The 20,484-nt window shown below is 37.7% G+C and overlaps 1 protein-coding gene across 1 annotated transcript; it reads right to left on the bottom strand.

Annotated features, from left to right (window-relative positions):
- Positions 1–4,650: 4,650 nt before the first annotated feature.
- Positions 4,651–20,062, bottom strand: ANGPTL5 (angiopoietin like 5). The gene is made up of 8 exons (XM_068395549.1): positions 19,964–20,062; positions 18,100–18,247; positions 16,993–17,096; positions 16,329–16,422; positions 15,100–15,200; positions 7,382–7,502; positions 6,169–6,354; positions 4,651–4,970 (listed from the first exon to the last, which is right to left on the bottom strand). Exons 1-8 carry the CDS (start codon positions 20,060–20,062, stop codon positions 4,651–4,653), a joined length of 1,173 nt encoding a protein of 390 aa, XP_068251650.1.
- Positions 20,063–20,484: the final 422 nt, after the last annotated feature.

The raw sequence follows: 20,484 nt of genomic DNA, 5'->3' as shown, positions 1-20,484 counted from the left end.
AGTGAGACACTGGAACAGGTTGCCCAGAGAAGTTGTGGATGCCCCCTCCCTGGCAGTGTTTAAGGCCAGATTGGATGAGGCTTTGAGCAGCCTGGTCTAGTGGAAAGGTGTCCCAGCCTATGGCAGGGGGGTTGGAACTAGATGATCTTTAAGGTCCCTTCCAACCCAAACCATTCTATGATTCTATGACTCTATGATATTTCTGGATGACTTGTACAAAACGGGATCACAATTTGCCCTGAAGATCAAGACAAGTCAGGACTGTCTCTATTTTATTGGATCATCCAGCAACATTGCTCAGGAAGAATGAGAGCCCGTGCTTATTAGACTACCTATGGGCTTAGTTTGTAAACTTTCAAGTAAGCCAGAAAACTAACCAGCTCTATACAGACCAGTCACTGAACAGAGTTCCCACACAAAGTTGTGGGTATTTACATGATGAACTACATGTAACTGATAGTTACAAACTTTGTTAAAAGAATAGTGGGCTTGGACATTCAAAACAAGCAGCAGTGAAGAGATCTTGAATTTTAATCATCTGCCAATACTTCTTTCTTGTCTTCAAAATGCAGCCATGTACAAGTTAAACTGTAGGCCCAGTCTCATCTCACCTTTTATTCTTCCTTCCTTGCTCACTACAATGTTGAGTTGATGTTGAGCTTTGCATCCCAATGAGCTAATATTTCCATTAAAACCATCTCAGGTTCTGTTCAAGGGCATCTACAGAGATTAGGGTGAGGCTAAAGGGAACTTCACCATGTTACTGCATTTGGTGTTTTAGTATTTTATCTTTTATGTATCAGATGAGGAGGAGGGAAATACTGTTGTGGGTGTCTATTACATGTGCGTGTATTTTGTAGTGTGTACTTTGTGTATTTTGTAGTGAAGCATCAATACGCTGTAGCATTAGAGTATTTTTTCATAAATATGTTCCATAACAGAGACCAATAACAAAACCAAGATGTTTTTTCATGTTAATGAAACATGGCTGATTATAAAGTTTAAAATACATGCCAGAATTTACAGGGAAAAAAAAAAGTAGAAATCTAAGTAGTTTAGAGGCTCTTTTACTGTCCAATTAAGGATTTTCCAAGTGGAAAGTAAAATGCCTTTGGTTGTACTGTTTTGTTATTTCCAGATGTCTAATACACTGACCCCTGCACTGCCACGTCAGTAGTACTCAGGCTGTGGAAACCATGTTGTCATTTATTTATATTACTGTATCATCATAAACTGGGTCAAATAATTTGAGTTCACCAAACTGAGATTTACAAATTGAAGACATACTCTTGGAAAAAGAAAACAAAAGAAAGAAATGCAGTTTCATAACATCGGAGATTACATGTCCTTTAAAGACAATTTCTCATAGTGTGGAGTATCATTCCTGGAATAGATATTAAGTGCAGTTTAACCAAGCTACTTTTTATTTGGAACACTCAATCAGTTTCTCTTAATATGCTACACCCTACATGTTTCTTTTTATTTAGTTGAAACAAGACTGTTTGGACAATAACTGGCTGATTACCAGTCCTAAATATATGGCCACAAAAATCTTATGTATGGTGGTTGGGAACCATCAGCTGTAAATAAGGAACACAGGCCCCTGGAATCAGTTTAATGTCCTTGTAAATTTTCCGTGATTAACTAAAAAATTATTTGTTTTCACAGTTGTTTTATTCTTAGAGAGGAAATGGAATGAACCTTTGAAGACAGTAGCCATCTATCACATGGAAAATGTTCTGTTGTCATTGCTGCATTTCAGATTTGCACCAGGCAAGCTGCCAACTAATCTCTAGCACTCTGCTTTTCTAAGCATACACTAAACTTTAAAACAAAACCAGACTATGCCAATTCTCACATTTCAGCACACTCAAATGATGATAAACTATGAGATTCCCATGCTCAAAAGCTTTTCATAGAAACCATAAGGTTTCTAGCATCCTCTCAGCTGCTAGAATCCATGAAAGGAAATAAAATAATTAAATGACATTAATTATTATCTAATTACTTGTTTTGGTGCCACAGAAGCACTAAGTGTGGTCATGACTAGTAGATAATGTAGCAAATACAAGAGGAGAAATTCATAACAGTCTCTCTTTTCATGTATGGTTTCTAATCTGAAAAAGGAATGAAGCATTGTCCATCTTTTGCTTAAGAACACTGTACTGAGAACTCATACCTCAGTGATTTAAAGGAGTGAAAAACTGACTAGTGTTTGCAATTTGGACTTCATCCTGTTTGCAGTTTACATTGCAGATCCAGCTCTCACAGCACAACTAAGATGCAAGTCAAGCCTGGGGCAAAACGAATTCATTTTATCTACAAAGGGAAGGAACTCGCAGCCACAGAGAACAATGTCTGCCTGTGACCTTGCTAGTAGAACAGTACTTAAAGGTATTAAAACATATGTATTGAGTTCAAAGCGGTCTCTGCAAAAAGTCTTGGAAATTTTTTTGTCTTCCAAGGAACAGTAAATATTCCCATGTCCTCCCAGTACTGATATTGAGAATTCAATTCATTTATTGTACAGGTTACAATTTCACTTGACTTTAATATCCAATGTCTATTTGAAAGAATGATACTTCAAGCTTTAGTTATCTTTTCAGGCCCATCTCCTCCGTCATTTGTTACTGCCAGCTAATCTAACCAGCGCTGACAAAGGAGAGATTAAACCTGGTAATTAAATGTGGTATCATCTGCCAGCATAGATCTACAATCTTCATTCTCCACCTTCATTTTTAAGCAGGGATTCTAATAAAGCCAAAAGGAGCCTCAGGGTGTCAGTAGACTCTAGCTCTACACTCAGCACCCAGATTCCCTACTTAGACTCTTCCTTTCTGCTCACAGGTTTGGACCTGGTTGTCAGAGCAGAGGTCCCACTGTTAAATTTTGAGGCTTTCATCAAAGCCATTAAATTTCCATGAAATGTAGCCCCTGGCATTCTCCAGTAGGATTGTTGTACTGCAGCCTGGAGACTCTTTCTGATGTAATAGCCCTAGTACAGTAACAACATCCAGGCTTGCAGCCAGAATTAATACTCTTTAAACAATCACATACTGCTCTAATGCTAATTAACCTTAGTGCAGAAGCTCTTCCATTTTAGTATCTACCTTTATAGGTCTGCTGGGTCCATGTTGCTGTTAGAAAGGGATTGTGTGCCTAATAAGCCTGGAGTGAGAGGTGGGGCTAAAGATTGTGTTCATACTATCTCTCCACCTCTAATTACAAAGACTACAGGGTCTGACAACAAAATCCCCCGGCACTCAGAGAATTGAGTCTCTCCCAGGAGCGTGAGCTACCCGCTCTCTCACAATCCCTCTACAGGGCCTGTGATAGCTCTCTAACAGAGAGAAACCTGCTTTTAGCAACTTTTTACTTCCAATTGTTAAGAACTAATCAAGCATAGAAGAGAAGAGGAAATTTTTATCTCCCTTAACCTTGTAACTGTATACATACCCTATCACAAGCTTCATTTCCTCCAATAGTTGCATATATCTTTGGAAAGAAGTTCTAAAACATGGTGGTTCTGAACTGATGATGGTTTCTGCTCACTGTATTGATGTTCGGTCAAAGGGCGAGACAGAGAAGAGGAAACCCATAGAGTTTTTAACTTATTTCATTCCACATGTTACTACAGAGCTGATCTACTGAAACTGAAGCAGAGATGAGAAATACCATGCCTAGTTGCTACAGGATAGATGCCAGGTTTGAGAAACACTGCTGTATTGACAATATTCACATTTTTATTGATATTATTCTATTTTTACTGCCAGAAATTCGAAGAATTCATACTACTTAATTTAAAATGTACTTATACAACTCAAATTGGGGTTTTGTTCATTACCACATGATTGTTCACAAAGTGAATGCCAATAAGAATGAAAAACATAAGATCAGGCCCATATATCCAAAAATTAAAACTCCAGCGGTTATAGGAAACATTATACATTTTCTTTGGAAAAAAGTGTTCATTTGTAGTGAATTGTGAAATAGACAATGGTAGAGTAAAAATCTGATTATGAAACACATTGACCATGAAAATTATATAGAAAACAGACCATAGTTCTTGTGCATCAATATCTACCTTACTTGTATAAAAATCAGGCCCTGAGAGTATACAGAACCTTACATATGTGTTGAAATAAGTCAGTATTATCTTGCCTGATAAGGAATACAGAAAGAAGAGGTGATTCTGGAAAATTAACCTAAGGTGAAGAAAAGGTATTTTTCCAAAATATAATGATGTGATGGAAATGGCAGGTACATGGCTATTTAAAAGAAAATTTGCTGAAAATTCTTGGCAATTCAGATATGCAGAGAGCATAAAAAACAAGTTCAAAAGTCAGCATTACACTCCTTTTTATAATTTTTCTGCTGGCTCTAAGATTGCATAAGAGGCAGTTGAATAAAAGCTGACAAACACTAAGCTTCATCTGTTTTCTGAAAACTCCATTCTTCTTAGGGCCTTTTTACTCAAGCTGGAACACTACAAATGCTGACATTTCGTAATAAAAATGAGTAACTGTATTATGGAAATATATGATAAAGTTTTAAGATTGAACTGTTCAAGTGAAAATGAAAGGTATTTATGATGCAGTGATACATTACCCCACATAACTGCAAGAAGAGATACATTTCTATTTTCATAGCTTAACGGAAATATGGATGATAGGTTCTTCGAATTTTCATTGAAACTGATTTAATTTTGACTGGTTTATTGTTCATTGTCCATGTATCCCAGTGAATTCCAGTTGCAAGAAATCTACCTGTGTAGCGATGAACACCATTAAGATTTGCAAGGCCGCACTGATTGAACCACCACCCAGTGTTATCACTGAAGTTACTGCAGCTCTTTACAGGCTGTTCTTTAATAGTGCACATTGGCCTGCATCCATCATTATCAACATCATATGTGCTGAAAGGCATTGAATTCTGGTTATCTTCTTTTCTATATCCTCTAAATGCATCACCTAAGTACAAGATAAAACAAAAGGATAAGAGAGTTCTTTATGGAGAAACATAACATTTCTTGCTTGTTGGCTACCTCGCAAACTTTTCCTCTGAATTTATTAGAAAAATAGATTTCTTCAAAAGTGGTGCAAAAGCAATGTGTTAAAGACGTAGGAAAAAAAAGTATAAAATACTGAGAGGTATGGAAGAAGTTAAAATTCAATGAAACATCTTTATATTGTTGTTGCTTTTACTGACACACACCAGCTGTGAAGGTAGAGGCTTCAGTCCTCAAAGACAATGGAGGAAAAAAGAAATGAAAATGGTTGTTAACTTCAGATTTTCCAGTGATGTGCTCAAAGCCTCAGAGTGAGTCATGAGATAGATAAAATGGAATTGTTAAAACACAAAAGGTCAGTGATTACTTGTTCTGTTGTCTTACTAAAGAAATGTTTCTTACAAAGACAGGTAAAGCACCAACACATTTAGAGAGCAACTATTACATTGGTAATAAGGAATATTCTTGCATATTAAACATGAGGGAAAAAAAATGGAAAAAAAGCAGTAAGACATGGTGCAATACTTAACACACATCTTTGCACATTTGGTATAGCTATGATATTAAGGAGGTCTGGAATTGTTAATTAATTTGTCTATATACAGCCAGTAACTGTTATACACTGTAGGCTTAATTTGTTCCAGTCAGTTTCCTTCTCTGTCCTTTGTACACCACTGTCTGGGCACTTCTGAACTACCCAAAGCAACAACATCAGGAAGACTTCCCCTAACATCAGCAAATTTGGGATAAGAAAACAGACATCTAAATAATCAGACCATTAGACAGATATACACAAGCACACACAAAATCCCTTATGTATTTTTTTATATGTATTCTGTGGACTTGAATCCATTAAAGTTCCTTTATTTTCTTTATTGATTTTATTAAAGGAGTGTTTATTCAATTATTCCATTAAAGACCTTGAAGCAATAGAATAAAATGATTTCTTACTATGTAAAGATTGATTTTGGCATAACCAATCACTACATTATTAACCATTTATCTGCATAAGTGTTCATTATGCACCAAACAGAGAAAACCAGATCAGAAATAAACATTTTTAAAGTTTTCTTAATTAAATATTGCTCTTTTGACTGCAATTTTTCACATTAAGAAAGGAAGCAGCTATCTTTCAGTACTTGAAAGACGGAGGTTCTTACCAGCATTTCCTGAATAACGCCCCAAATGGATCTTAAAAGAACATGCTTCATCCCCTATCCAAAATCCATCATATGATGCGTAGGCATGCTTGTCATTTTCTGATTCCAAATCCACATAAAGCCTGAAACTAGTAGCTTTTTGATTTACGATGTGAAAAATCTTCCTCAGTCCAAGCCAAAATTCCCCTAAACCAGAAATATATAGTCAATAAACTTCTAGAAACAGAAAGCGTAAAAGAAAAAATGGATTCCTCTAGTTTTCATACTTTCCTTCCTGAACCAAGTGCAATAAAAGTTGTCTGATGTCTTTGAAAGACTAATGAAGGTACAGAGTAATCTTCCTATTTCATTGGGAAATCCATGAATTCCCATGTGCACATCTCCTTTTTTCTCTGTGACATTTTTAGAAAATTGCCAATGTGATAACTTTCAAGCATTTGTCTTCAATATACGTTTAGAAGACCACAAAAACTGGATGTGTTAAAGATCCACATGATTAAACATAATTCAGTAGCGTTCCTAAGGGCAATACTGAGAAATGATAAATGTTAGCATTCTATGAAATGCAACAAAACTCAAACCCTATTCTCCAGATTTGCTGTCTCTGTAAAACACACTTTTTTCCATGAAAGGTTGCCCCATCTGAGCTGTGCTTTTTTGTATAGTTGAAAAGTAGTGTGCTTCCATTGCAACCCCAGATAAACTCCTGACAAAGCAACTGATTTTAGACTTGCTGGATGAAAGGTGACAGTAAAAAAGTAACATCACAGTCGTGTTGGTATTAGCTACTGAAGTATTTCCACTCTGTTTCTAACTTCACATGCCTTATGGTGAAATATTACTGGTTTTTCTCTGCTTTAAGGAAATATTTCGCAAATGTGATTAAAACCAACTAAGGCTTTTTTTTAAAATCTGAAAAAAAAGGGTAGTACAATTTATACATTATTTCAGGATGAAAATATCACAACCTTTTAAACACCTCTTGTGAGGATGAGTAATGGCTAAAGACTCTACTAGGGTGATAGTCATTATTGAGAAGATCACACAACAGGTTTTATGAAAAAAACCTCTTAAGTATAAATAAGACTTTTAAGAAACAAGAACTTTACTCTCTATGCTACTAAAAATCCCACACAATTTAGTGGAATGCAGCTCACATAAAGACAGCAGAAATGTTGGGCCCAAAGCACTTTAGAGTATTTAAAATTAATACCAGAAAGGTCACCAAATCCATCCAGATATTCAGACCATGTTCTCTGAAATGGAATGATTCCATCAGTTCTCTTCTGAACCACAGTCCATCCACCTCCTTGAAAATCCATGTCACACAAAACCTAAAACAGACATAGATATGATTAAGCATTCTTGAAGTAGCTGTTATGAAGAAAACATTTTAATTAAATAAAGGTGGACTATTCAGAGTTTTGCTAAGAAACATGCCTTTCAGATACCTTAATAAAAGGCTCAAGGAAAATTAAAAATTAAGCTGCAGTATTTTCTTCTATGTTCTTGTTGGACTGCTTGATTTGGATATTTCCTCAACCAGTAGAAACTGTTGTGTGCAAATGTCTGCTCATATCAGATATAATAAATAAGCTTTGATAAATGTTACTGTATATTAATGATAGCATAAAGTGGAAGCAACATGCAATGTCATGTATGATCATGCAAAATATTACAATACAGGCACTAACACTGAATATACCTTTATTTCAGCAAAGCAAAATAGACACAACTTCTTATGTGTTCTCCCTTACCATTAAACCTTCTTCCCCAGAAATACTGTGTTTGTGATGCCTGGGAAATGTAGAGCCCTTAATAAAGGTGAGGAATGGAAAAAGTGGTAGCAATAACCCAGTATATAATAATTCATGCTGGAGCAGCAAAAAACTCTACATAAAAAGAGGCCCCAACCCAGGGAAGTCCCAATATGAACATTTAACATCCTGCAACTGAGCAGTCTCACTGAATACCTAAGATCAGCTCTCAAATTTATGAGTCTTTATGAGTCTTTGCTAAAATTTGTGCCCAACAGCATGTCAAATGGCAGTGGTCCAGCTGCCCTCTGCTCTGCTATAGAATATCACATTATGGGGCACATTTTCTTCTCAGCCCATTTAACTTTAGACACATCATTGAGTTCCCTAAGTGAGGCACCTTATTGCCCTTGTCTCCCCTGTAATCACCCTTATACAGAGAAATGTGCATTCATAGCGTGGCTCTGGGAAACCAAGATCTAAATCACCCTCTGCAGATGTAGTCACCTCCACTGTCTACAGAAAGGGCCCCTAGACCCTTGGCTGCTCTCTAGGGATTTCAGCTAAGTGCCTAAAGTTAAATGGAATGTATCCAGGTCACTCTGGGTATTTTTCAGTTATGTCCCCAGTGTCAGAACTTGACCAGTTCTAACAGAGATTAGAAAGTCTCAGCATCCTGAGAATATAGAAAGACATTTAGACACTGCACCACCTAACCTGTTCAAAGTAGTTCTAGGGGATACTATGCTCAATTAGTGTTTAAAAACAGCAGCTCATTTGTAAGTGTCTTCCAATGTGACTAATATCAGGAGAGTTAACCTGGAAAATGCTTATAGCTATGGAGCCATTAGGCTACTTGTGGTAACAAAAGTAAGTTCATAGTAAAATGTTGGCTATGAGTAAATCATAACAGGAAGCAGATGCACAAGTGATGGAGTAAAATAGGAATTTTTTGTTCATGTTACAGGGAATGTACAGAATGGAATATGTTTCAGAAAAGAGAGATTTGCAATCTTAGCCACTTGCTAAAGGTAGAGTCTAGGTGGAAGTCAGTTTAACCCTCAAAAAATTTGTGGCATTGTGAACTTTATATGTTGCACCCCCGTTGCCTGTACCACCTAGATATTTTTTGTGAAACCAAAGATTTGTTCCTTGGCAGGAACACATCAACATCATATTCAGAACCTCTGTGACTTAACAACATCTTTTCTATGAGTGACAAGAAAGCAACAGGACAGAGCTGCCATGTGATCTAATACAACCCAGGGAATCTTGGATCTTCAAGTCAGTCAAGGCCACTGGATGCTTTGAGCAATTCTTGCAACACAGATACTGAATGAATCATAGTAAGGATCATGTGCATGAAAGAAAATTATATAGGCTTTATTCCCTGGAGAATCACATGCTTATTTCAGTCACCCAAGGAGGGTGGAACTGGAATAAAGAGAAATACAGAAGATTCCAAAATTAGTATTTAGATGCAAATACCTAAAACTCATTAAAAATAATCCCATTGCCTCATCCGCTGTCTTGAGAAAATGATTGCATACTTGGCTACTCCTCTCACTATGACTCAAGAAATACAAAGAGGAGCTCACTTGGTCACAACATCAATCTTCAGTCCAATATAAATCACTGGGAGTGTTGATAATTCTCGGAGCAGATTTGGTTCTACATGAAAGGTCATCAGCCAGTTAGATATGGCACCAAAACATACACCAGCTAAGTAAAATATGAGCTAGATACACAAAAAACAGTCATCACTGTGTGGTTTCTTAATCCCTTATATCCTGGAAATGATGCATTTTTCTTTCTTAAAGCCTTATAATAGTTAATCCACTTTACAGCTTGTTCTATGTCTCATGTTGTGCAAGGTATGAGGGGCATGACTGTGCCAGGTACAATTTACATTAAATGAGCAGGAGGATGCTTCTACTGAATATTTCTTCCGTTTCCACCTTTAGTGTGTATAAGAGGTAAATTCACAGAATCATAGAATCAGTTTGGTTGGAAAGGCCCTTTAAGATCATCGAGCCCAACCATTAACCTAACACTACCAAGTCAATCACTAAACAATATTCCTTAGGACCACATCTACTCATCTTTTAAATACCTCCAGGGATGGTGACTCCACCACTTCCCTGGGCAGCCTGTTCCAATGCTTGATAACCCCTTCCTTGAAGAAATTTTTCCTGATATCCAATCTAAACCTCCCCTGGCACAACTTGAAGCCGTTTCCTCTCATCCTATCGCTTGTTACCTGGGAGAAGAGACTAACACCCTCCTCACTACAACCTCCTTTCAGATAGTTGTAGGCAGCAATAAGGTCTCCCCTCAGCCTCCTTTTCTCCAGGCTTTAAAACAACCCCAGTTCCTTCAGCCGCTCCTCATAAGACTTGTGCTCCAGACCCTTCACCAGCTTCGTTGCCCTTCTTTTTGGACCCTAAACAACTGTTCAGTTTGTCTGACACAACAATTCCAAACAACTGTTCAAATTGTCTGACACACCTTAGAAATACCATTGGTCAAAACTTACTCATTGAAAAATGTATCAGAAAGTGATCAAGATTCAATTTTGCAGAAGTGAAATTGGTTTTAATTGCCTCATGTTTGAATGCTCAGACAAAAGCCCATTTGGGACTAATTTTCTGAGATGACGAGAACCTGTCATTACCACTGAACCTGGATATTCTTAGAGCTCCCGGAATTCAGGTTTCAATTAGCCCAAGTTAAGCTTCAAAATCTATACTCACTTTTGAAAACATGAGGATTCAAACATGAGAACAGGATCAAGTTGTCTAAATAGTTTTCTTCATTTATCTGTTATCTTTATGCAAACGATTATAAAGACATTTTGGTTTAGTTTCAGTTACATTTAAAGGGCAGCTTATTGCTGAAAAGGTCCTTATTGAAATAAGTTGTTTCATGCTGGCTTTGTTTTCTGTTTTTTAGTTGCTTACTGTGGTTTTCTGCTTCTTTGTATTTTTCTTATTTTGCTAGTCTGCAGAATTTCCAGAACTCCTGGCTATTAGCCCCTTAAAATGAATTACAATTTCTTGTTTATGTTTTAATGTCTTGATATTTTTGTTCATCTGTCATTACTCTTGTACCCTTTTTATGCTTCCACACATGGAAGAACTTGCATTAAACAGTTTTCCTTAAAATAACATTCTTTACAGAACACACATATTTTCACAGAATCACAGAATCACAGAATGTTAGGGATTGGAAGGGACCTCGAAAGATCATCTAGTCCAATCCCCCTGCCAGAGCAGGATTGCCTAGATCATATCACACAGGAACGCGTCCAGGCGGGTTTTGAATGTCTCCAGAGAAGGAGACTCCACAACCTCTCTGGGCAGCCTGTTCCAGTGTTCGGTCACCCTCACCATAAAGAAGTTTTTCCTCATATTTATGTGGAACCTCCTGTGTTCCAGCTTGCACCCATTGCCCCTTGTCCTGTCAAGGGACGTCACTGAGAAGAGCCTGGCTCCATCCTCATGACACTTGCCCTTTACATATTTATAAACATTCATGAGGTCACCCCTCAGTCTCCTCTTCTCTAAGCTAAAGAGACCCAGCTCCCTCAGCCTCTCCTCATAAGGGAGATGTTCCACTCCCTTAATCATCTTCGTGGCTCTGCGCTGGACTCTCTCTAGCAGTTCCCTGTCCTTCTTGAACTGAGGGGCCCAGAACTGGACACAATATTCCAGATGCGGCCTCACCAGGGCAGAGTAGAGGGGGAGGAGAACCTCTCTCGACCTGCTAACCACACCCCTTCTAATCCACGCCAGGATGCCATTGGCCTTCTTGGCCACAAGGGCACACTGCTGGCTCATGGTCATCCTGTTGTCCACTAGGACCCCCAGGTCCCTTTCCCCTATGCTGGTCTCCAACAGCTCTGCCCCCAACTTGTACTGGTACATGGGGTTGTTCTTGCCCAGATGCAGGACTCTACACTTGCCCTTGTTATATTTCATTAAATTTCTCCCCGCCCAACTCTCCAGCCTGTCTAGGTCCCTCTGAATGGCAGCACAGCCTTCCGTTGTGTCAGCCACTCCTCCCAGTTTTATGTCATCAGCGAACTTGCTGACAGTGCACTCTATTCCCTCATCCAAGTCATTAATGAATATATTGAATAGTACTGGTCCCAGTACCGACCCTTGAGGGACTCCGCCAGACACAGGCCTCCAACTGGACTCAGTCCCATTGACCACCACTCTCTGGCTTCTTTCCTTCAGCCAGTTCACAATCCACCTCACTACCCGATCATCCAGACCACACTTCCCCAGTTTAGCTGCGAGGATGCTGTGGGAGACCGCGTCAAACGCTTTACTGAAATCGAGATAGACCACATCCACAGCTTTACCACCATCTATCCACCGGGTTACGTCCTCATAAAAGGCTATCAAGTTGGTTAAGCATGACTTCCCCTTGGTGAAGCCATGCTGAGTGCCCCTAATGATCCCCCTATCGTTGATGTGCCTAGAGACAGCACCAAGGACAAGTTGTTCCATCACCTTTCCAGGGATGGAGGTGAGGCTGACCAGTCGATAGTTACCCGGGTCCTCCTTCTTGCCCTTTTTGAAGACTGGAGTGACATTCGCTTTTCTCCAGTCCTCAGGCACCTCTCCCATTGCCCACGACTTAGCAAAGATGATGGAGAGTGGCCTAGCAATGACTTCCGCCAGCTCCCTCAGCACCCGCGGGTGCATCCCATCAGGGCCCATGGATTTATGGATGTCCAGGTTGCTTAACTGGTCCCTGACCCAGCCCTCATCTACCAAGACAGATTCCTCCTCTATCCTGACTTCTTCTGGGGCCTCAGGGGACCGGGGCTCCTCAGGACAGCCTCCAGCAGTATAGACAGAGGCAAAGAAGGCATTCAGTAACTCTGCCTTCTTTTTATCCTCTGTCTCCAGGGCCCCCACCTCATTCATCAGTGGGCCTACATTGCCTCTAGAGTTGGCTTTACCTGCAATGTATTTGAAGAAGCCCTTTCTGTTGTCCTTGACCTCTCTTGCAAGGTTTAATTCCAAGGAGGCCTTAGCTTTCCTAGTTGCCTCCCTACATCCTCTGACAACAGACTTATATTCCTCCCAAGTGGCCAGCCCCTCCTTCCATGATCTGGACACCCTCCTCTTCCACTTGAGTTTGCCCAGCAGTTCCCTGTTTAACCATGCAGGTCTTCTGGAACCCTTCCTTGACTTCCTACCTGCTGGGATGCTCTGATCTTGAGCTCGGAAGAAGCAGTCCTTGAATGCTAACCAACTATCTTGGGCCCCCTTACCTTCTAGTACCCTGTCCCATGGGATTTCCCATAGCAATTGCTTGAAAAGGCCAAAGTTGGCCCTACTGAAGTCCAGGGTTGTGATTCTGCTAGGCATTCAGTGAGGCAAAGAAGGCATTCAGTAACTCTGCCTTCTTTTTATCCTCTTTTTTAGATATTTTCCTCTGAGAACCTCTTGGCACTATCTTTTCAGTCCTGTATAACATCTACCAGACAAGAAATGAGACACTCATTTCATGAGTGCAGATGTTTCTTCTCATTATCTGTTGTTACCTTGTGCTTTTAATCAAATTACTATGGTTTTTCCTTTTGTTTCTTGTTCTCCTTAAGGAACCTTTCCACTCATATAACTGATTTGCAGATTCTGGCAGTAACTTTAAATGTAGAAAATTGTCAAAAATACTTTTGAAGTGAAAGGGACTTTATCATTTCAGATTTATTTGCCAAAAGTTATAAGTGAACTGAGAAATCACTTTTCTCACATAGATTAGTCATACTATCTCTCAGGAAAAGTAATTTGGGTGAGGTATGAGTATTTCCTCAGTGGAATGCCCCTCAATCCAGACGAAATTCTGAAACAGATGCATTTTGCGCTATGGTTCATCCTGGGGTGAGGTAGACAACATTTTCTTCATACTATTAAATATGGTTGTTTTGTGAACACTTCTACCTGTCTTTGCCTTTCTTTCACCTGGAAGGAACTTGTCAATTATTTATAGATCTTTCCCCTGAGCTTGCTGCATTGTATAGAGAATGACAGGTTTTTCTATCAGGGGTCTGCAGAACCAAGTTCATTTTTTTCTTTTGAGATCTCAGCATACTTCTGAAGCTTTTTCATAACCAGTTTGAGCTCTTTTTTTGTAGCATTTTGTAGGGTTCCAGTTGGCTAGAGATAAAGGGATTCATCCTTCCTTTATTAGATATAAAGGAAGACCATAAAGTTAGATATTAAATTTTGCCATTTATTAGCTGGCTTAAACTCCACATTTTTTCTCCAAAAACTAATGACCCCAGCATGAACTGCAAAATTAAAAGTTTGAAAGTGCCATATCTGTCTTTCCACTATGCATAAGGGCTTCTCTAAGTAGAAGAGCCTGAAATGGAAATAAACACTCAACACAAAGTATTCTTGTGTTTGCATGGATCTGAACGTCCTGAGCCTGAGGAAATTAACCCAAAAATCTCTTCTCCTAGATGAGCACTCTAACTGAGCAATTACAGAAAATGCAGGTGGTGATAGGAAGCATGACTGCTGCAGTTCATGCTGAATTTCATCCTTTTTTCTTTGTCTTAAAAATGTATATCCTGCAAACTGGATATGAAGACTAAAAGTTTAGATGCCTCTCTGCCTCTCTGCCTCAAGACTGAGTTATAATGGTGCTCAGACAAGAGATAAGCACCTACTCCTCAAACTAATGTACATCTGCACCTATATGTAGATGCCTATACAATATCATGGTCCAAGCTATAGGCATCAGCCGAGTCACCTCTCACGAGAAGGCAACTGTATACAGTCATCCAGCAGAATAATTCAAAAAGCCAAAGGTCATATTTTAGGAGCCAAATGGGTCAGTCACTTGGCTCCTCAGTTTTCCATCTCTAAAATAGAAAAGAACAGCACTTCTCAATGTCAAAAAAGGGTGCTGGAAAATATCTTGGGTTTTCCTCTTTGGTACATTTTTCACTGTATATGAAAACTGATGATGGGATCTTATGACAGATGTTAAATTTCTTAGGAGAAAATGAGAAACTCATCAAAATTATAGTAATGGCAGACACATTTGGAAGATTTAATACATTTCTTATTCACCTGTTGAGAAACAGTCTAGGAAAAGCGCATATTCTCAAGCAAATTGTGACTATCCTGAGAGATGAATTTATTACCTCAAAAGGATAATTTGATCCTTCCGGATGGATAATGTACAGACCAGTTGGAGTTTTTGAAACTGAACCAACGGTGTCTTTAATATCAGTGCAATCCAACCCTAGAGAACAAAGGATGTGATGAGGTTTGTTAGAAAAATACGTTAAAAAAGAACAAATACAGCTTAAGCACAGAGTATTACTTTTCTTGGTAACACATGAATGATCTCAAATAGCATTTTCTTGTAATGCAAAGTTTAAAATCATGTTTTTTCATTAATTTACCTTATAAATGAAAAATCTTTAAACTCCATTAAGCTCAGAAAGAAGTATAAATTATATTGTACAGAGAAAGTTCTTTCTAATCTTAACTGGTATGATACAGAAATTAAAAATTATGTATCTGGGTCTTATTATGTGTAGCTGGAACACAGGAGGTTCCACATAAATATGAGGAAAAACTTCTTTATGGTGAGGGTGACCGAACACTGGAACAGGCTGCCCAGAGAGGTTGTGGAGTCTCCTTCCCTGGAGACATTCAAAACCCACCTGGACGCGTTCCTGTGTGATATGATCTAGGTAATCCTGCTCTGGCAGGGGGATTGGACTAGATGATCTTTCAAGGTCCCTTCCAATCCCTAACATTCTGTGATTCTGTGATTATTTTACAGATTTTATTTCGGTAACACTCGTACTGAGTAAAAAGGCATATTATCTAGGGAAGGATGTCTTTTTCCTGCAAATATTTGTATTCATATTTGTAAAAGCATTTATATTATAATGTACACATTAAAAACCCTTTGCTTCTAAGTGTTAAGCCGGGTTTGTGTTATACACACTCAAGCAAGCAGTTTCTACGTCCCGTAGGACTGCTTAGAGTTAATTTCCTTTAGTTGGGATGAACACTACAAAGATTAACTGTCCAGTATTCAAGTGACTTCCATCTCATTTGAAGAAGGATACTGCAAATGCTGAGCACACTTTATTTCATTACAAGAGAAAGTGCTATTTAGCAACATCAGACCGCTTATGAACAAGATGCCCAGAACTATCAGTTGCCAATGGTTTAAAGCAGTCTTTATGATGACATTCTTAAACAGTTCACAAAATTTCCAAAGTTTATATGTGCATACTAATACAGAATAAATACTGTAAATGTTATAATTGCTTACCTTTGCTTTAATTAGTTCTTTGTCAAGATACAAAGATAAAAAGGGAAGAGGTCAAGACTAAATGTGAAAAATACTTACCATGAGATTGAACTGCTTTGTAAGGCAGTGGATCCAAATGCTTTCTCAAAACTTCTGCATTCAAAAGAAGTAGTCTGTTCATGAGTTCGTTTACCTGCAAATTCAAATAAAAGATCTTTAAATAGGTTGCAATGAGGAATTTTACATTCTAAAGTTGTTCTTTTTGACTCCTAGTGAATATAATCTGAAGTTAATTTTTGCGATGTGTTAGTGATTCATACCTTCATTATGTGAATTGGTCCAATTTTTTACTTGTTGCATCCAAAATCACTCTTAGGCACAATTCTATTTAATTCAAGAAAAGCCCTTCATTTTGAGTAAGGCTTTTTATCTGTCCTGAGTGAGTGCACAGCGTTTGTAAACTACTGTCACAGGAGTTAATGATAATATAATATGTAATCTACACAAATATGACAGGACTGCTGATAGGAACCAATGTGGAGGAGTGGTCCGTCACTTGCCCTACTCCTAAGTTATTGACCAGGTGGTGCTAATCACTCCTCATAGAAATGGAACTCACACCTTACCCGAGGTACAAGGAATGGTGATAGAAACTATAATTCTACGGTTTTAATGACAATATAAATTCTTAATTTTCCTTGGTTAGACTATACCTGTAGTGCTAAATAATAAACAAAAATCTGTATGATGAAGAAAAAAGTACCTGATTAGAGAGGTAATCCAAAGAAGACTGTTGATCATCCATCATGTTTCTTACCATTTTTTTTGTACTTCTTGCATATTCAACAAGAGAGTTCTGCAAATTTCCTTTAAAAGAAATATGTTCACCCACTTTGTTATCATAAATCTAGAAAAATTTTTGACTGAATAATGACACATATATTTATGATATCTAAGTGAATATTGAAGGTGTTTAACCTTAGGGTACCTAAAAGTGAAATTAAAGTAGTACAGACACCACAGATTAAATCCAAAGATGCTAAGAACCTCAGCCTCACTGGTTGCAGTGAAGATATCTTAAGAAGAGATGGCCCTTCTTAAGGTTTGAAGAAGAATTTAATCTTATCCTTGGGCAACTTGGATAACCACTTGATGGACACCACAGAAATACAAAAGCAAATGATAAGAGACAAATACATACATAAAGTTTCCTGTCATCCTACATTTACTCATTCACTCTGCTACTTACTCATGCTCCTGGTTTTTTGCCTAAATATAGGCAAAAATGCCAAAAATACAGAAATTAAACTTGTCAGGTAATTAATAATAGATATAAAAATCATATGGGAAAGACAAGAATTTTGACAAATTTTTCTGAGGCTGATTACATTGTTTGCTGTGTAGTTTGTCAAGGCAGTGAACAGAGAACGTCCTTTATAGATATCTATAAAAGGCAAGATGAAGTATAGACTTCCTCCCACTTAACTAACTCCCACACATGTAATTACAGTGTTTAAATGAGGGACAGACACCCTACTCTTCCTGTGCAATGGAGGAGCTACCAACATTCAGAGGGTAACACAGATTTAGCTGGGCTAAGCTGCCGCCTGGATTTCCCTGTCCTCACCAGTGATTACGAAGAAAGACCAGCATGATTATACCCTAACTTTGTCACACCAGCTGCACCCCAAAAACATGGCACTCCAAATTTTCTGAACAATACTCAGCCTGGGCAGCAGGGTCAAAGGCTGTCACATGTGCTCAAGAAAATTAAAAAACAAATTAGCACAGCATAGCGTAGCATAGCAGAGGATTGCATGGCATGGCATTGCGTAGCTTGTCGCTGAGAGTATTCTTTATGAATACATACTGCACATGTAATGTTTTTCCCCTCGTAAAATTTTAGCTTGAACATCACATGGTACAAGGCACTGTTCTTTTTGTTTTGAAATATCTGCAGATTTATTTTTCTCTTCTGCCTTGAGTGGTTCCTCCACAGCTCCAACATTCCTTGTGCCCTGTTGTACCAAACAATGGAGGGGGAAATAAATTGATCATAAAGCATATATAAAATAGCTCAGTCTGCCAAAATGAAGTAGACTACTCCATGGATCTTCCTTCAAAACCTATTTTTTTAAAGCTTTATCAAGCGATAATTGACAGAGCTGAGACCAAGGTCTGTTAGGCGTCTTCTGCTTAGCCACACCTCACAAGAGAAAGAGAGTGTCAGAGGTAAAGAATAACTTCTATAAATTTAAAAAATACCACCAACATTTCTGGTGAAGAATTCTACCTGTGAGCACTGTGAACTGGAGGCAAGAATTTGCAAATCTTGCATTTAAGCAGCTCACATTTTAGGAATCGCCACACCCAACAGGCATCTCAAATGCTAACAAAGTTACTTTAACTGGAAAGGAGCAGACTTTTGGATTTACCACATATTAGCAAAAGACTTTCACTCTTGAAAGTCCCTAAATTAATTGCTTAGACTCTGATCATGGAAATACTCACACAAGTTATTAATCTATGCACACAAGCAGTCCCAAGCACATTTGCAGACAAACCCAATGTTAAAAAATATTTTAAATGCTCTTACAAAGGAAAGAATAAAGTGATACTATTCACAGGCATACAATTACCTGAAATAGTAACCATAAAAGCATTGATAAAAGTAGTTACACCTTTTAGTGTTCTTTTTAAATAATAGTTTCGTAGTTAATATTTTTTCTTCCATGGTACCATTTGATATAACATAAGGGAATGCCTCTGACTCATCACCTAAAGAAATGCTAAAAGTAATTCCTGAAATATGTGTCATTGTAAAAAGGTTAAGAAACACATTTTCATTTGAGTCTTTGTTTGTTGATTCCATAATCTCACTAAAGCATTGTAGTATGTTCATATACTGTATTTTCAAATGTAAGTAGGACCCTTAGAAACTGAAAGATTTTAACAAAAAAGAAAACTTGTTCAGACTTGAATATATCTTCAACATAATTGTTCTCCTTTCCTGCTTCAGGTTTCTCTTTCCGATATTGGCACTACACTGGCAAAGCACTGAACAGCTTTTTGCTGATTCTTGCTTTTAAAAAGTAAAAGTAAAAATTATATAAAGCTGTTAACAAGAAGATTTTACCAAAAAAAAGGTTTCTGAATTATTAATGTAATTGCATTTTTTGTCTGGAGATAAATGTTAGAGAACTAAAAGAATATGTTCCTTTAATTTTGAAATAAGCACAAAATAAAGGAAGAAAAATTCTATAAGAGTTATAAATACATCACTTGAAACTATGTTTTGTTCCAGAGCTTCATCACAGCTATTCACCAGATGTTCAATTAAATACTGTCAATAAATTATTTTTAATCAATATTTATTTTTAACAAAAGCCAACATGAAACAGGCAATTAAATCTGACCTTAGCAATTCAAGCAAAAACTGTGACTTTGCCAAAACCAACAGTTACTCTGCATTTACAGTCATGCAGATGAGATTAAAAATATGGCCTAACAACTGAGCTGCGAGGAAGGACATTAAGACAAAAATGTTCTCTTATACTGAATTCCTACAACTTCAATGCAGTTTCTTTTCTCTATCTGAAAATACCTGATTCTTCTGTATTTTCATATCTATCCTGAATAAAGCAATCTACATTTTAAAAACATCTGTCACTTTCCTGAGAAATCATTGAGTTACATTTGTTACCTTATCTAAGCAAAGTAATTGAAAATCTTACCTTAGATGAACAAGGCTTGACATTATTTTTGACAGTCTCTCCTAAACTGAACAAAAAAAGATTAAGACAGATCAGTGAAGTTACCCTAAAGCAGTTCATCTTTTACTTGAAGAAATGCAAACGTTTTGACGGGTTTCAAATTTCTGTGGAAAGGATTGTACGCTATGAAGTCCTGAGCTAACTATTTGGGAATGTCTACAGCACAAAGGGCAGCCAACACATCACTCCTTTAATGCCTGGATTTAATAAACCACATTTCAATTGCACAGTAGATTATATATACTACTGCTTGTGTCCTGAGAGCAATTACTGCTTATCACCTCTACATGACACATCAAACATATATATTTTCATTGTGATAAAACTGTGATAGATTTTCTTATATGCTATTTTTGAGCATTGGTATATATTTGGTATTGAGTAGTCTAGGCTACTTGAAAGAAAAGTATTAATTGATGTTTTCATCTTTTTACAAAGGTTTTTATCGCTAAAATGAAGGTGTTTACATTGGTGTAGTGGTA

The sequence above is a fragment of the Nyctibius grandis genome, chromosome 2 (assembly GCF_013368605.1).
Source record: "Nyctibius grandis isolate bNycGra1 chromosome 2, bNycGra1.pri, whole genome shotgun sequence".
In the NCBI taxonomy this organism is placed as follows: domain Eukaryota; kingdom Metazoa; phylum Chordata; class Aves; order Nyctibiiformes; family Nyctibiidae; genus Nyctibius; species Nyctibius grandis.
Note: the sequence above shows the minus strand (reverse complement) of the source record. Positions and strands in the feature narration are given on the sequence as shown.

Coding starts and splice junctions, on each gene's coding strand:
- ANGPTL5 (XM_068395549.1), bottom strand. CDS start 20,062: ATGAACTGCTTTAGGGTAACTTCACTGATCTGTCTTAATCTTTTTTTG. Junction 17,097..18,099: donor GGAAAAACATTACATGTGCA/GTATGTATTCAT, acceptor TTTCTTTTAAAG/GAAATTTGCAGAACTCTCTT. Junction 7,503..15,099: donor GATCAAATTATCCTTTTGAG/GTAATAAATTCA, acceptor TGTCTGTTTTAG/GTTTTGTGTGACATGGATTT.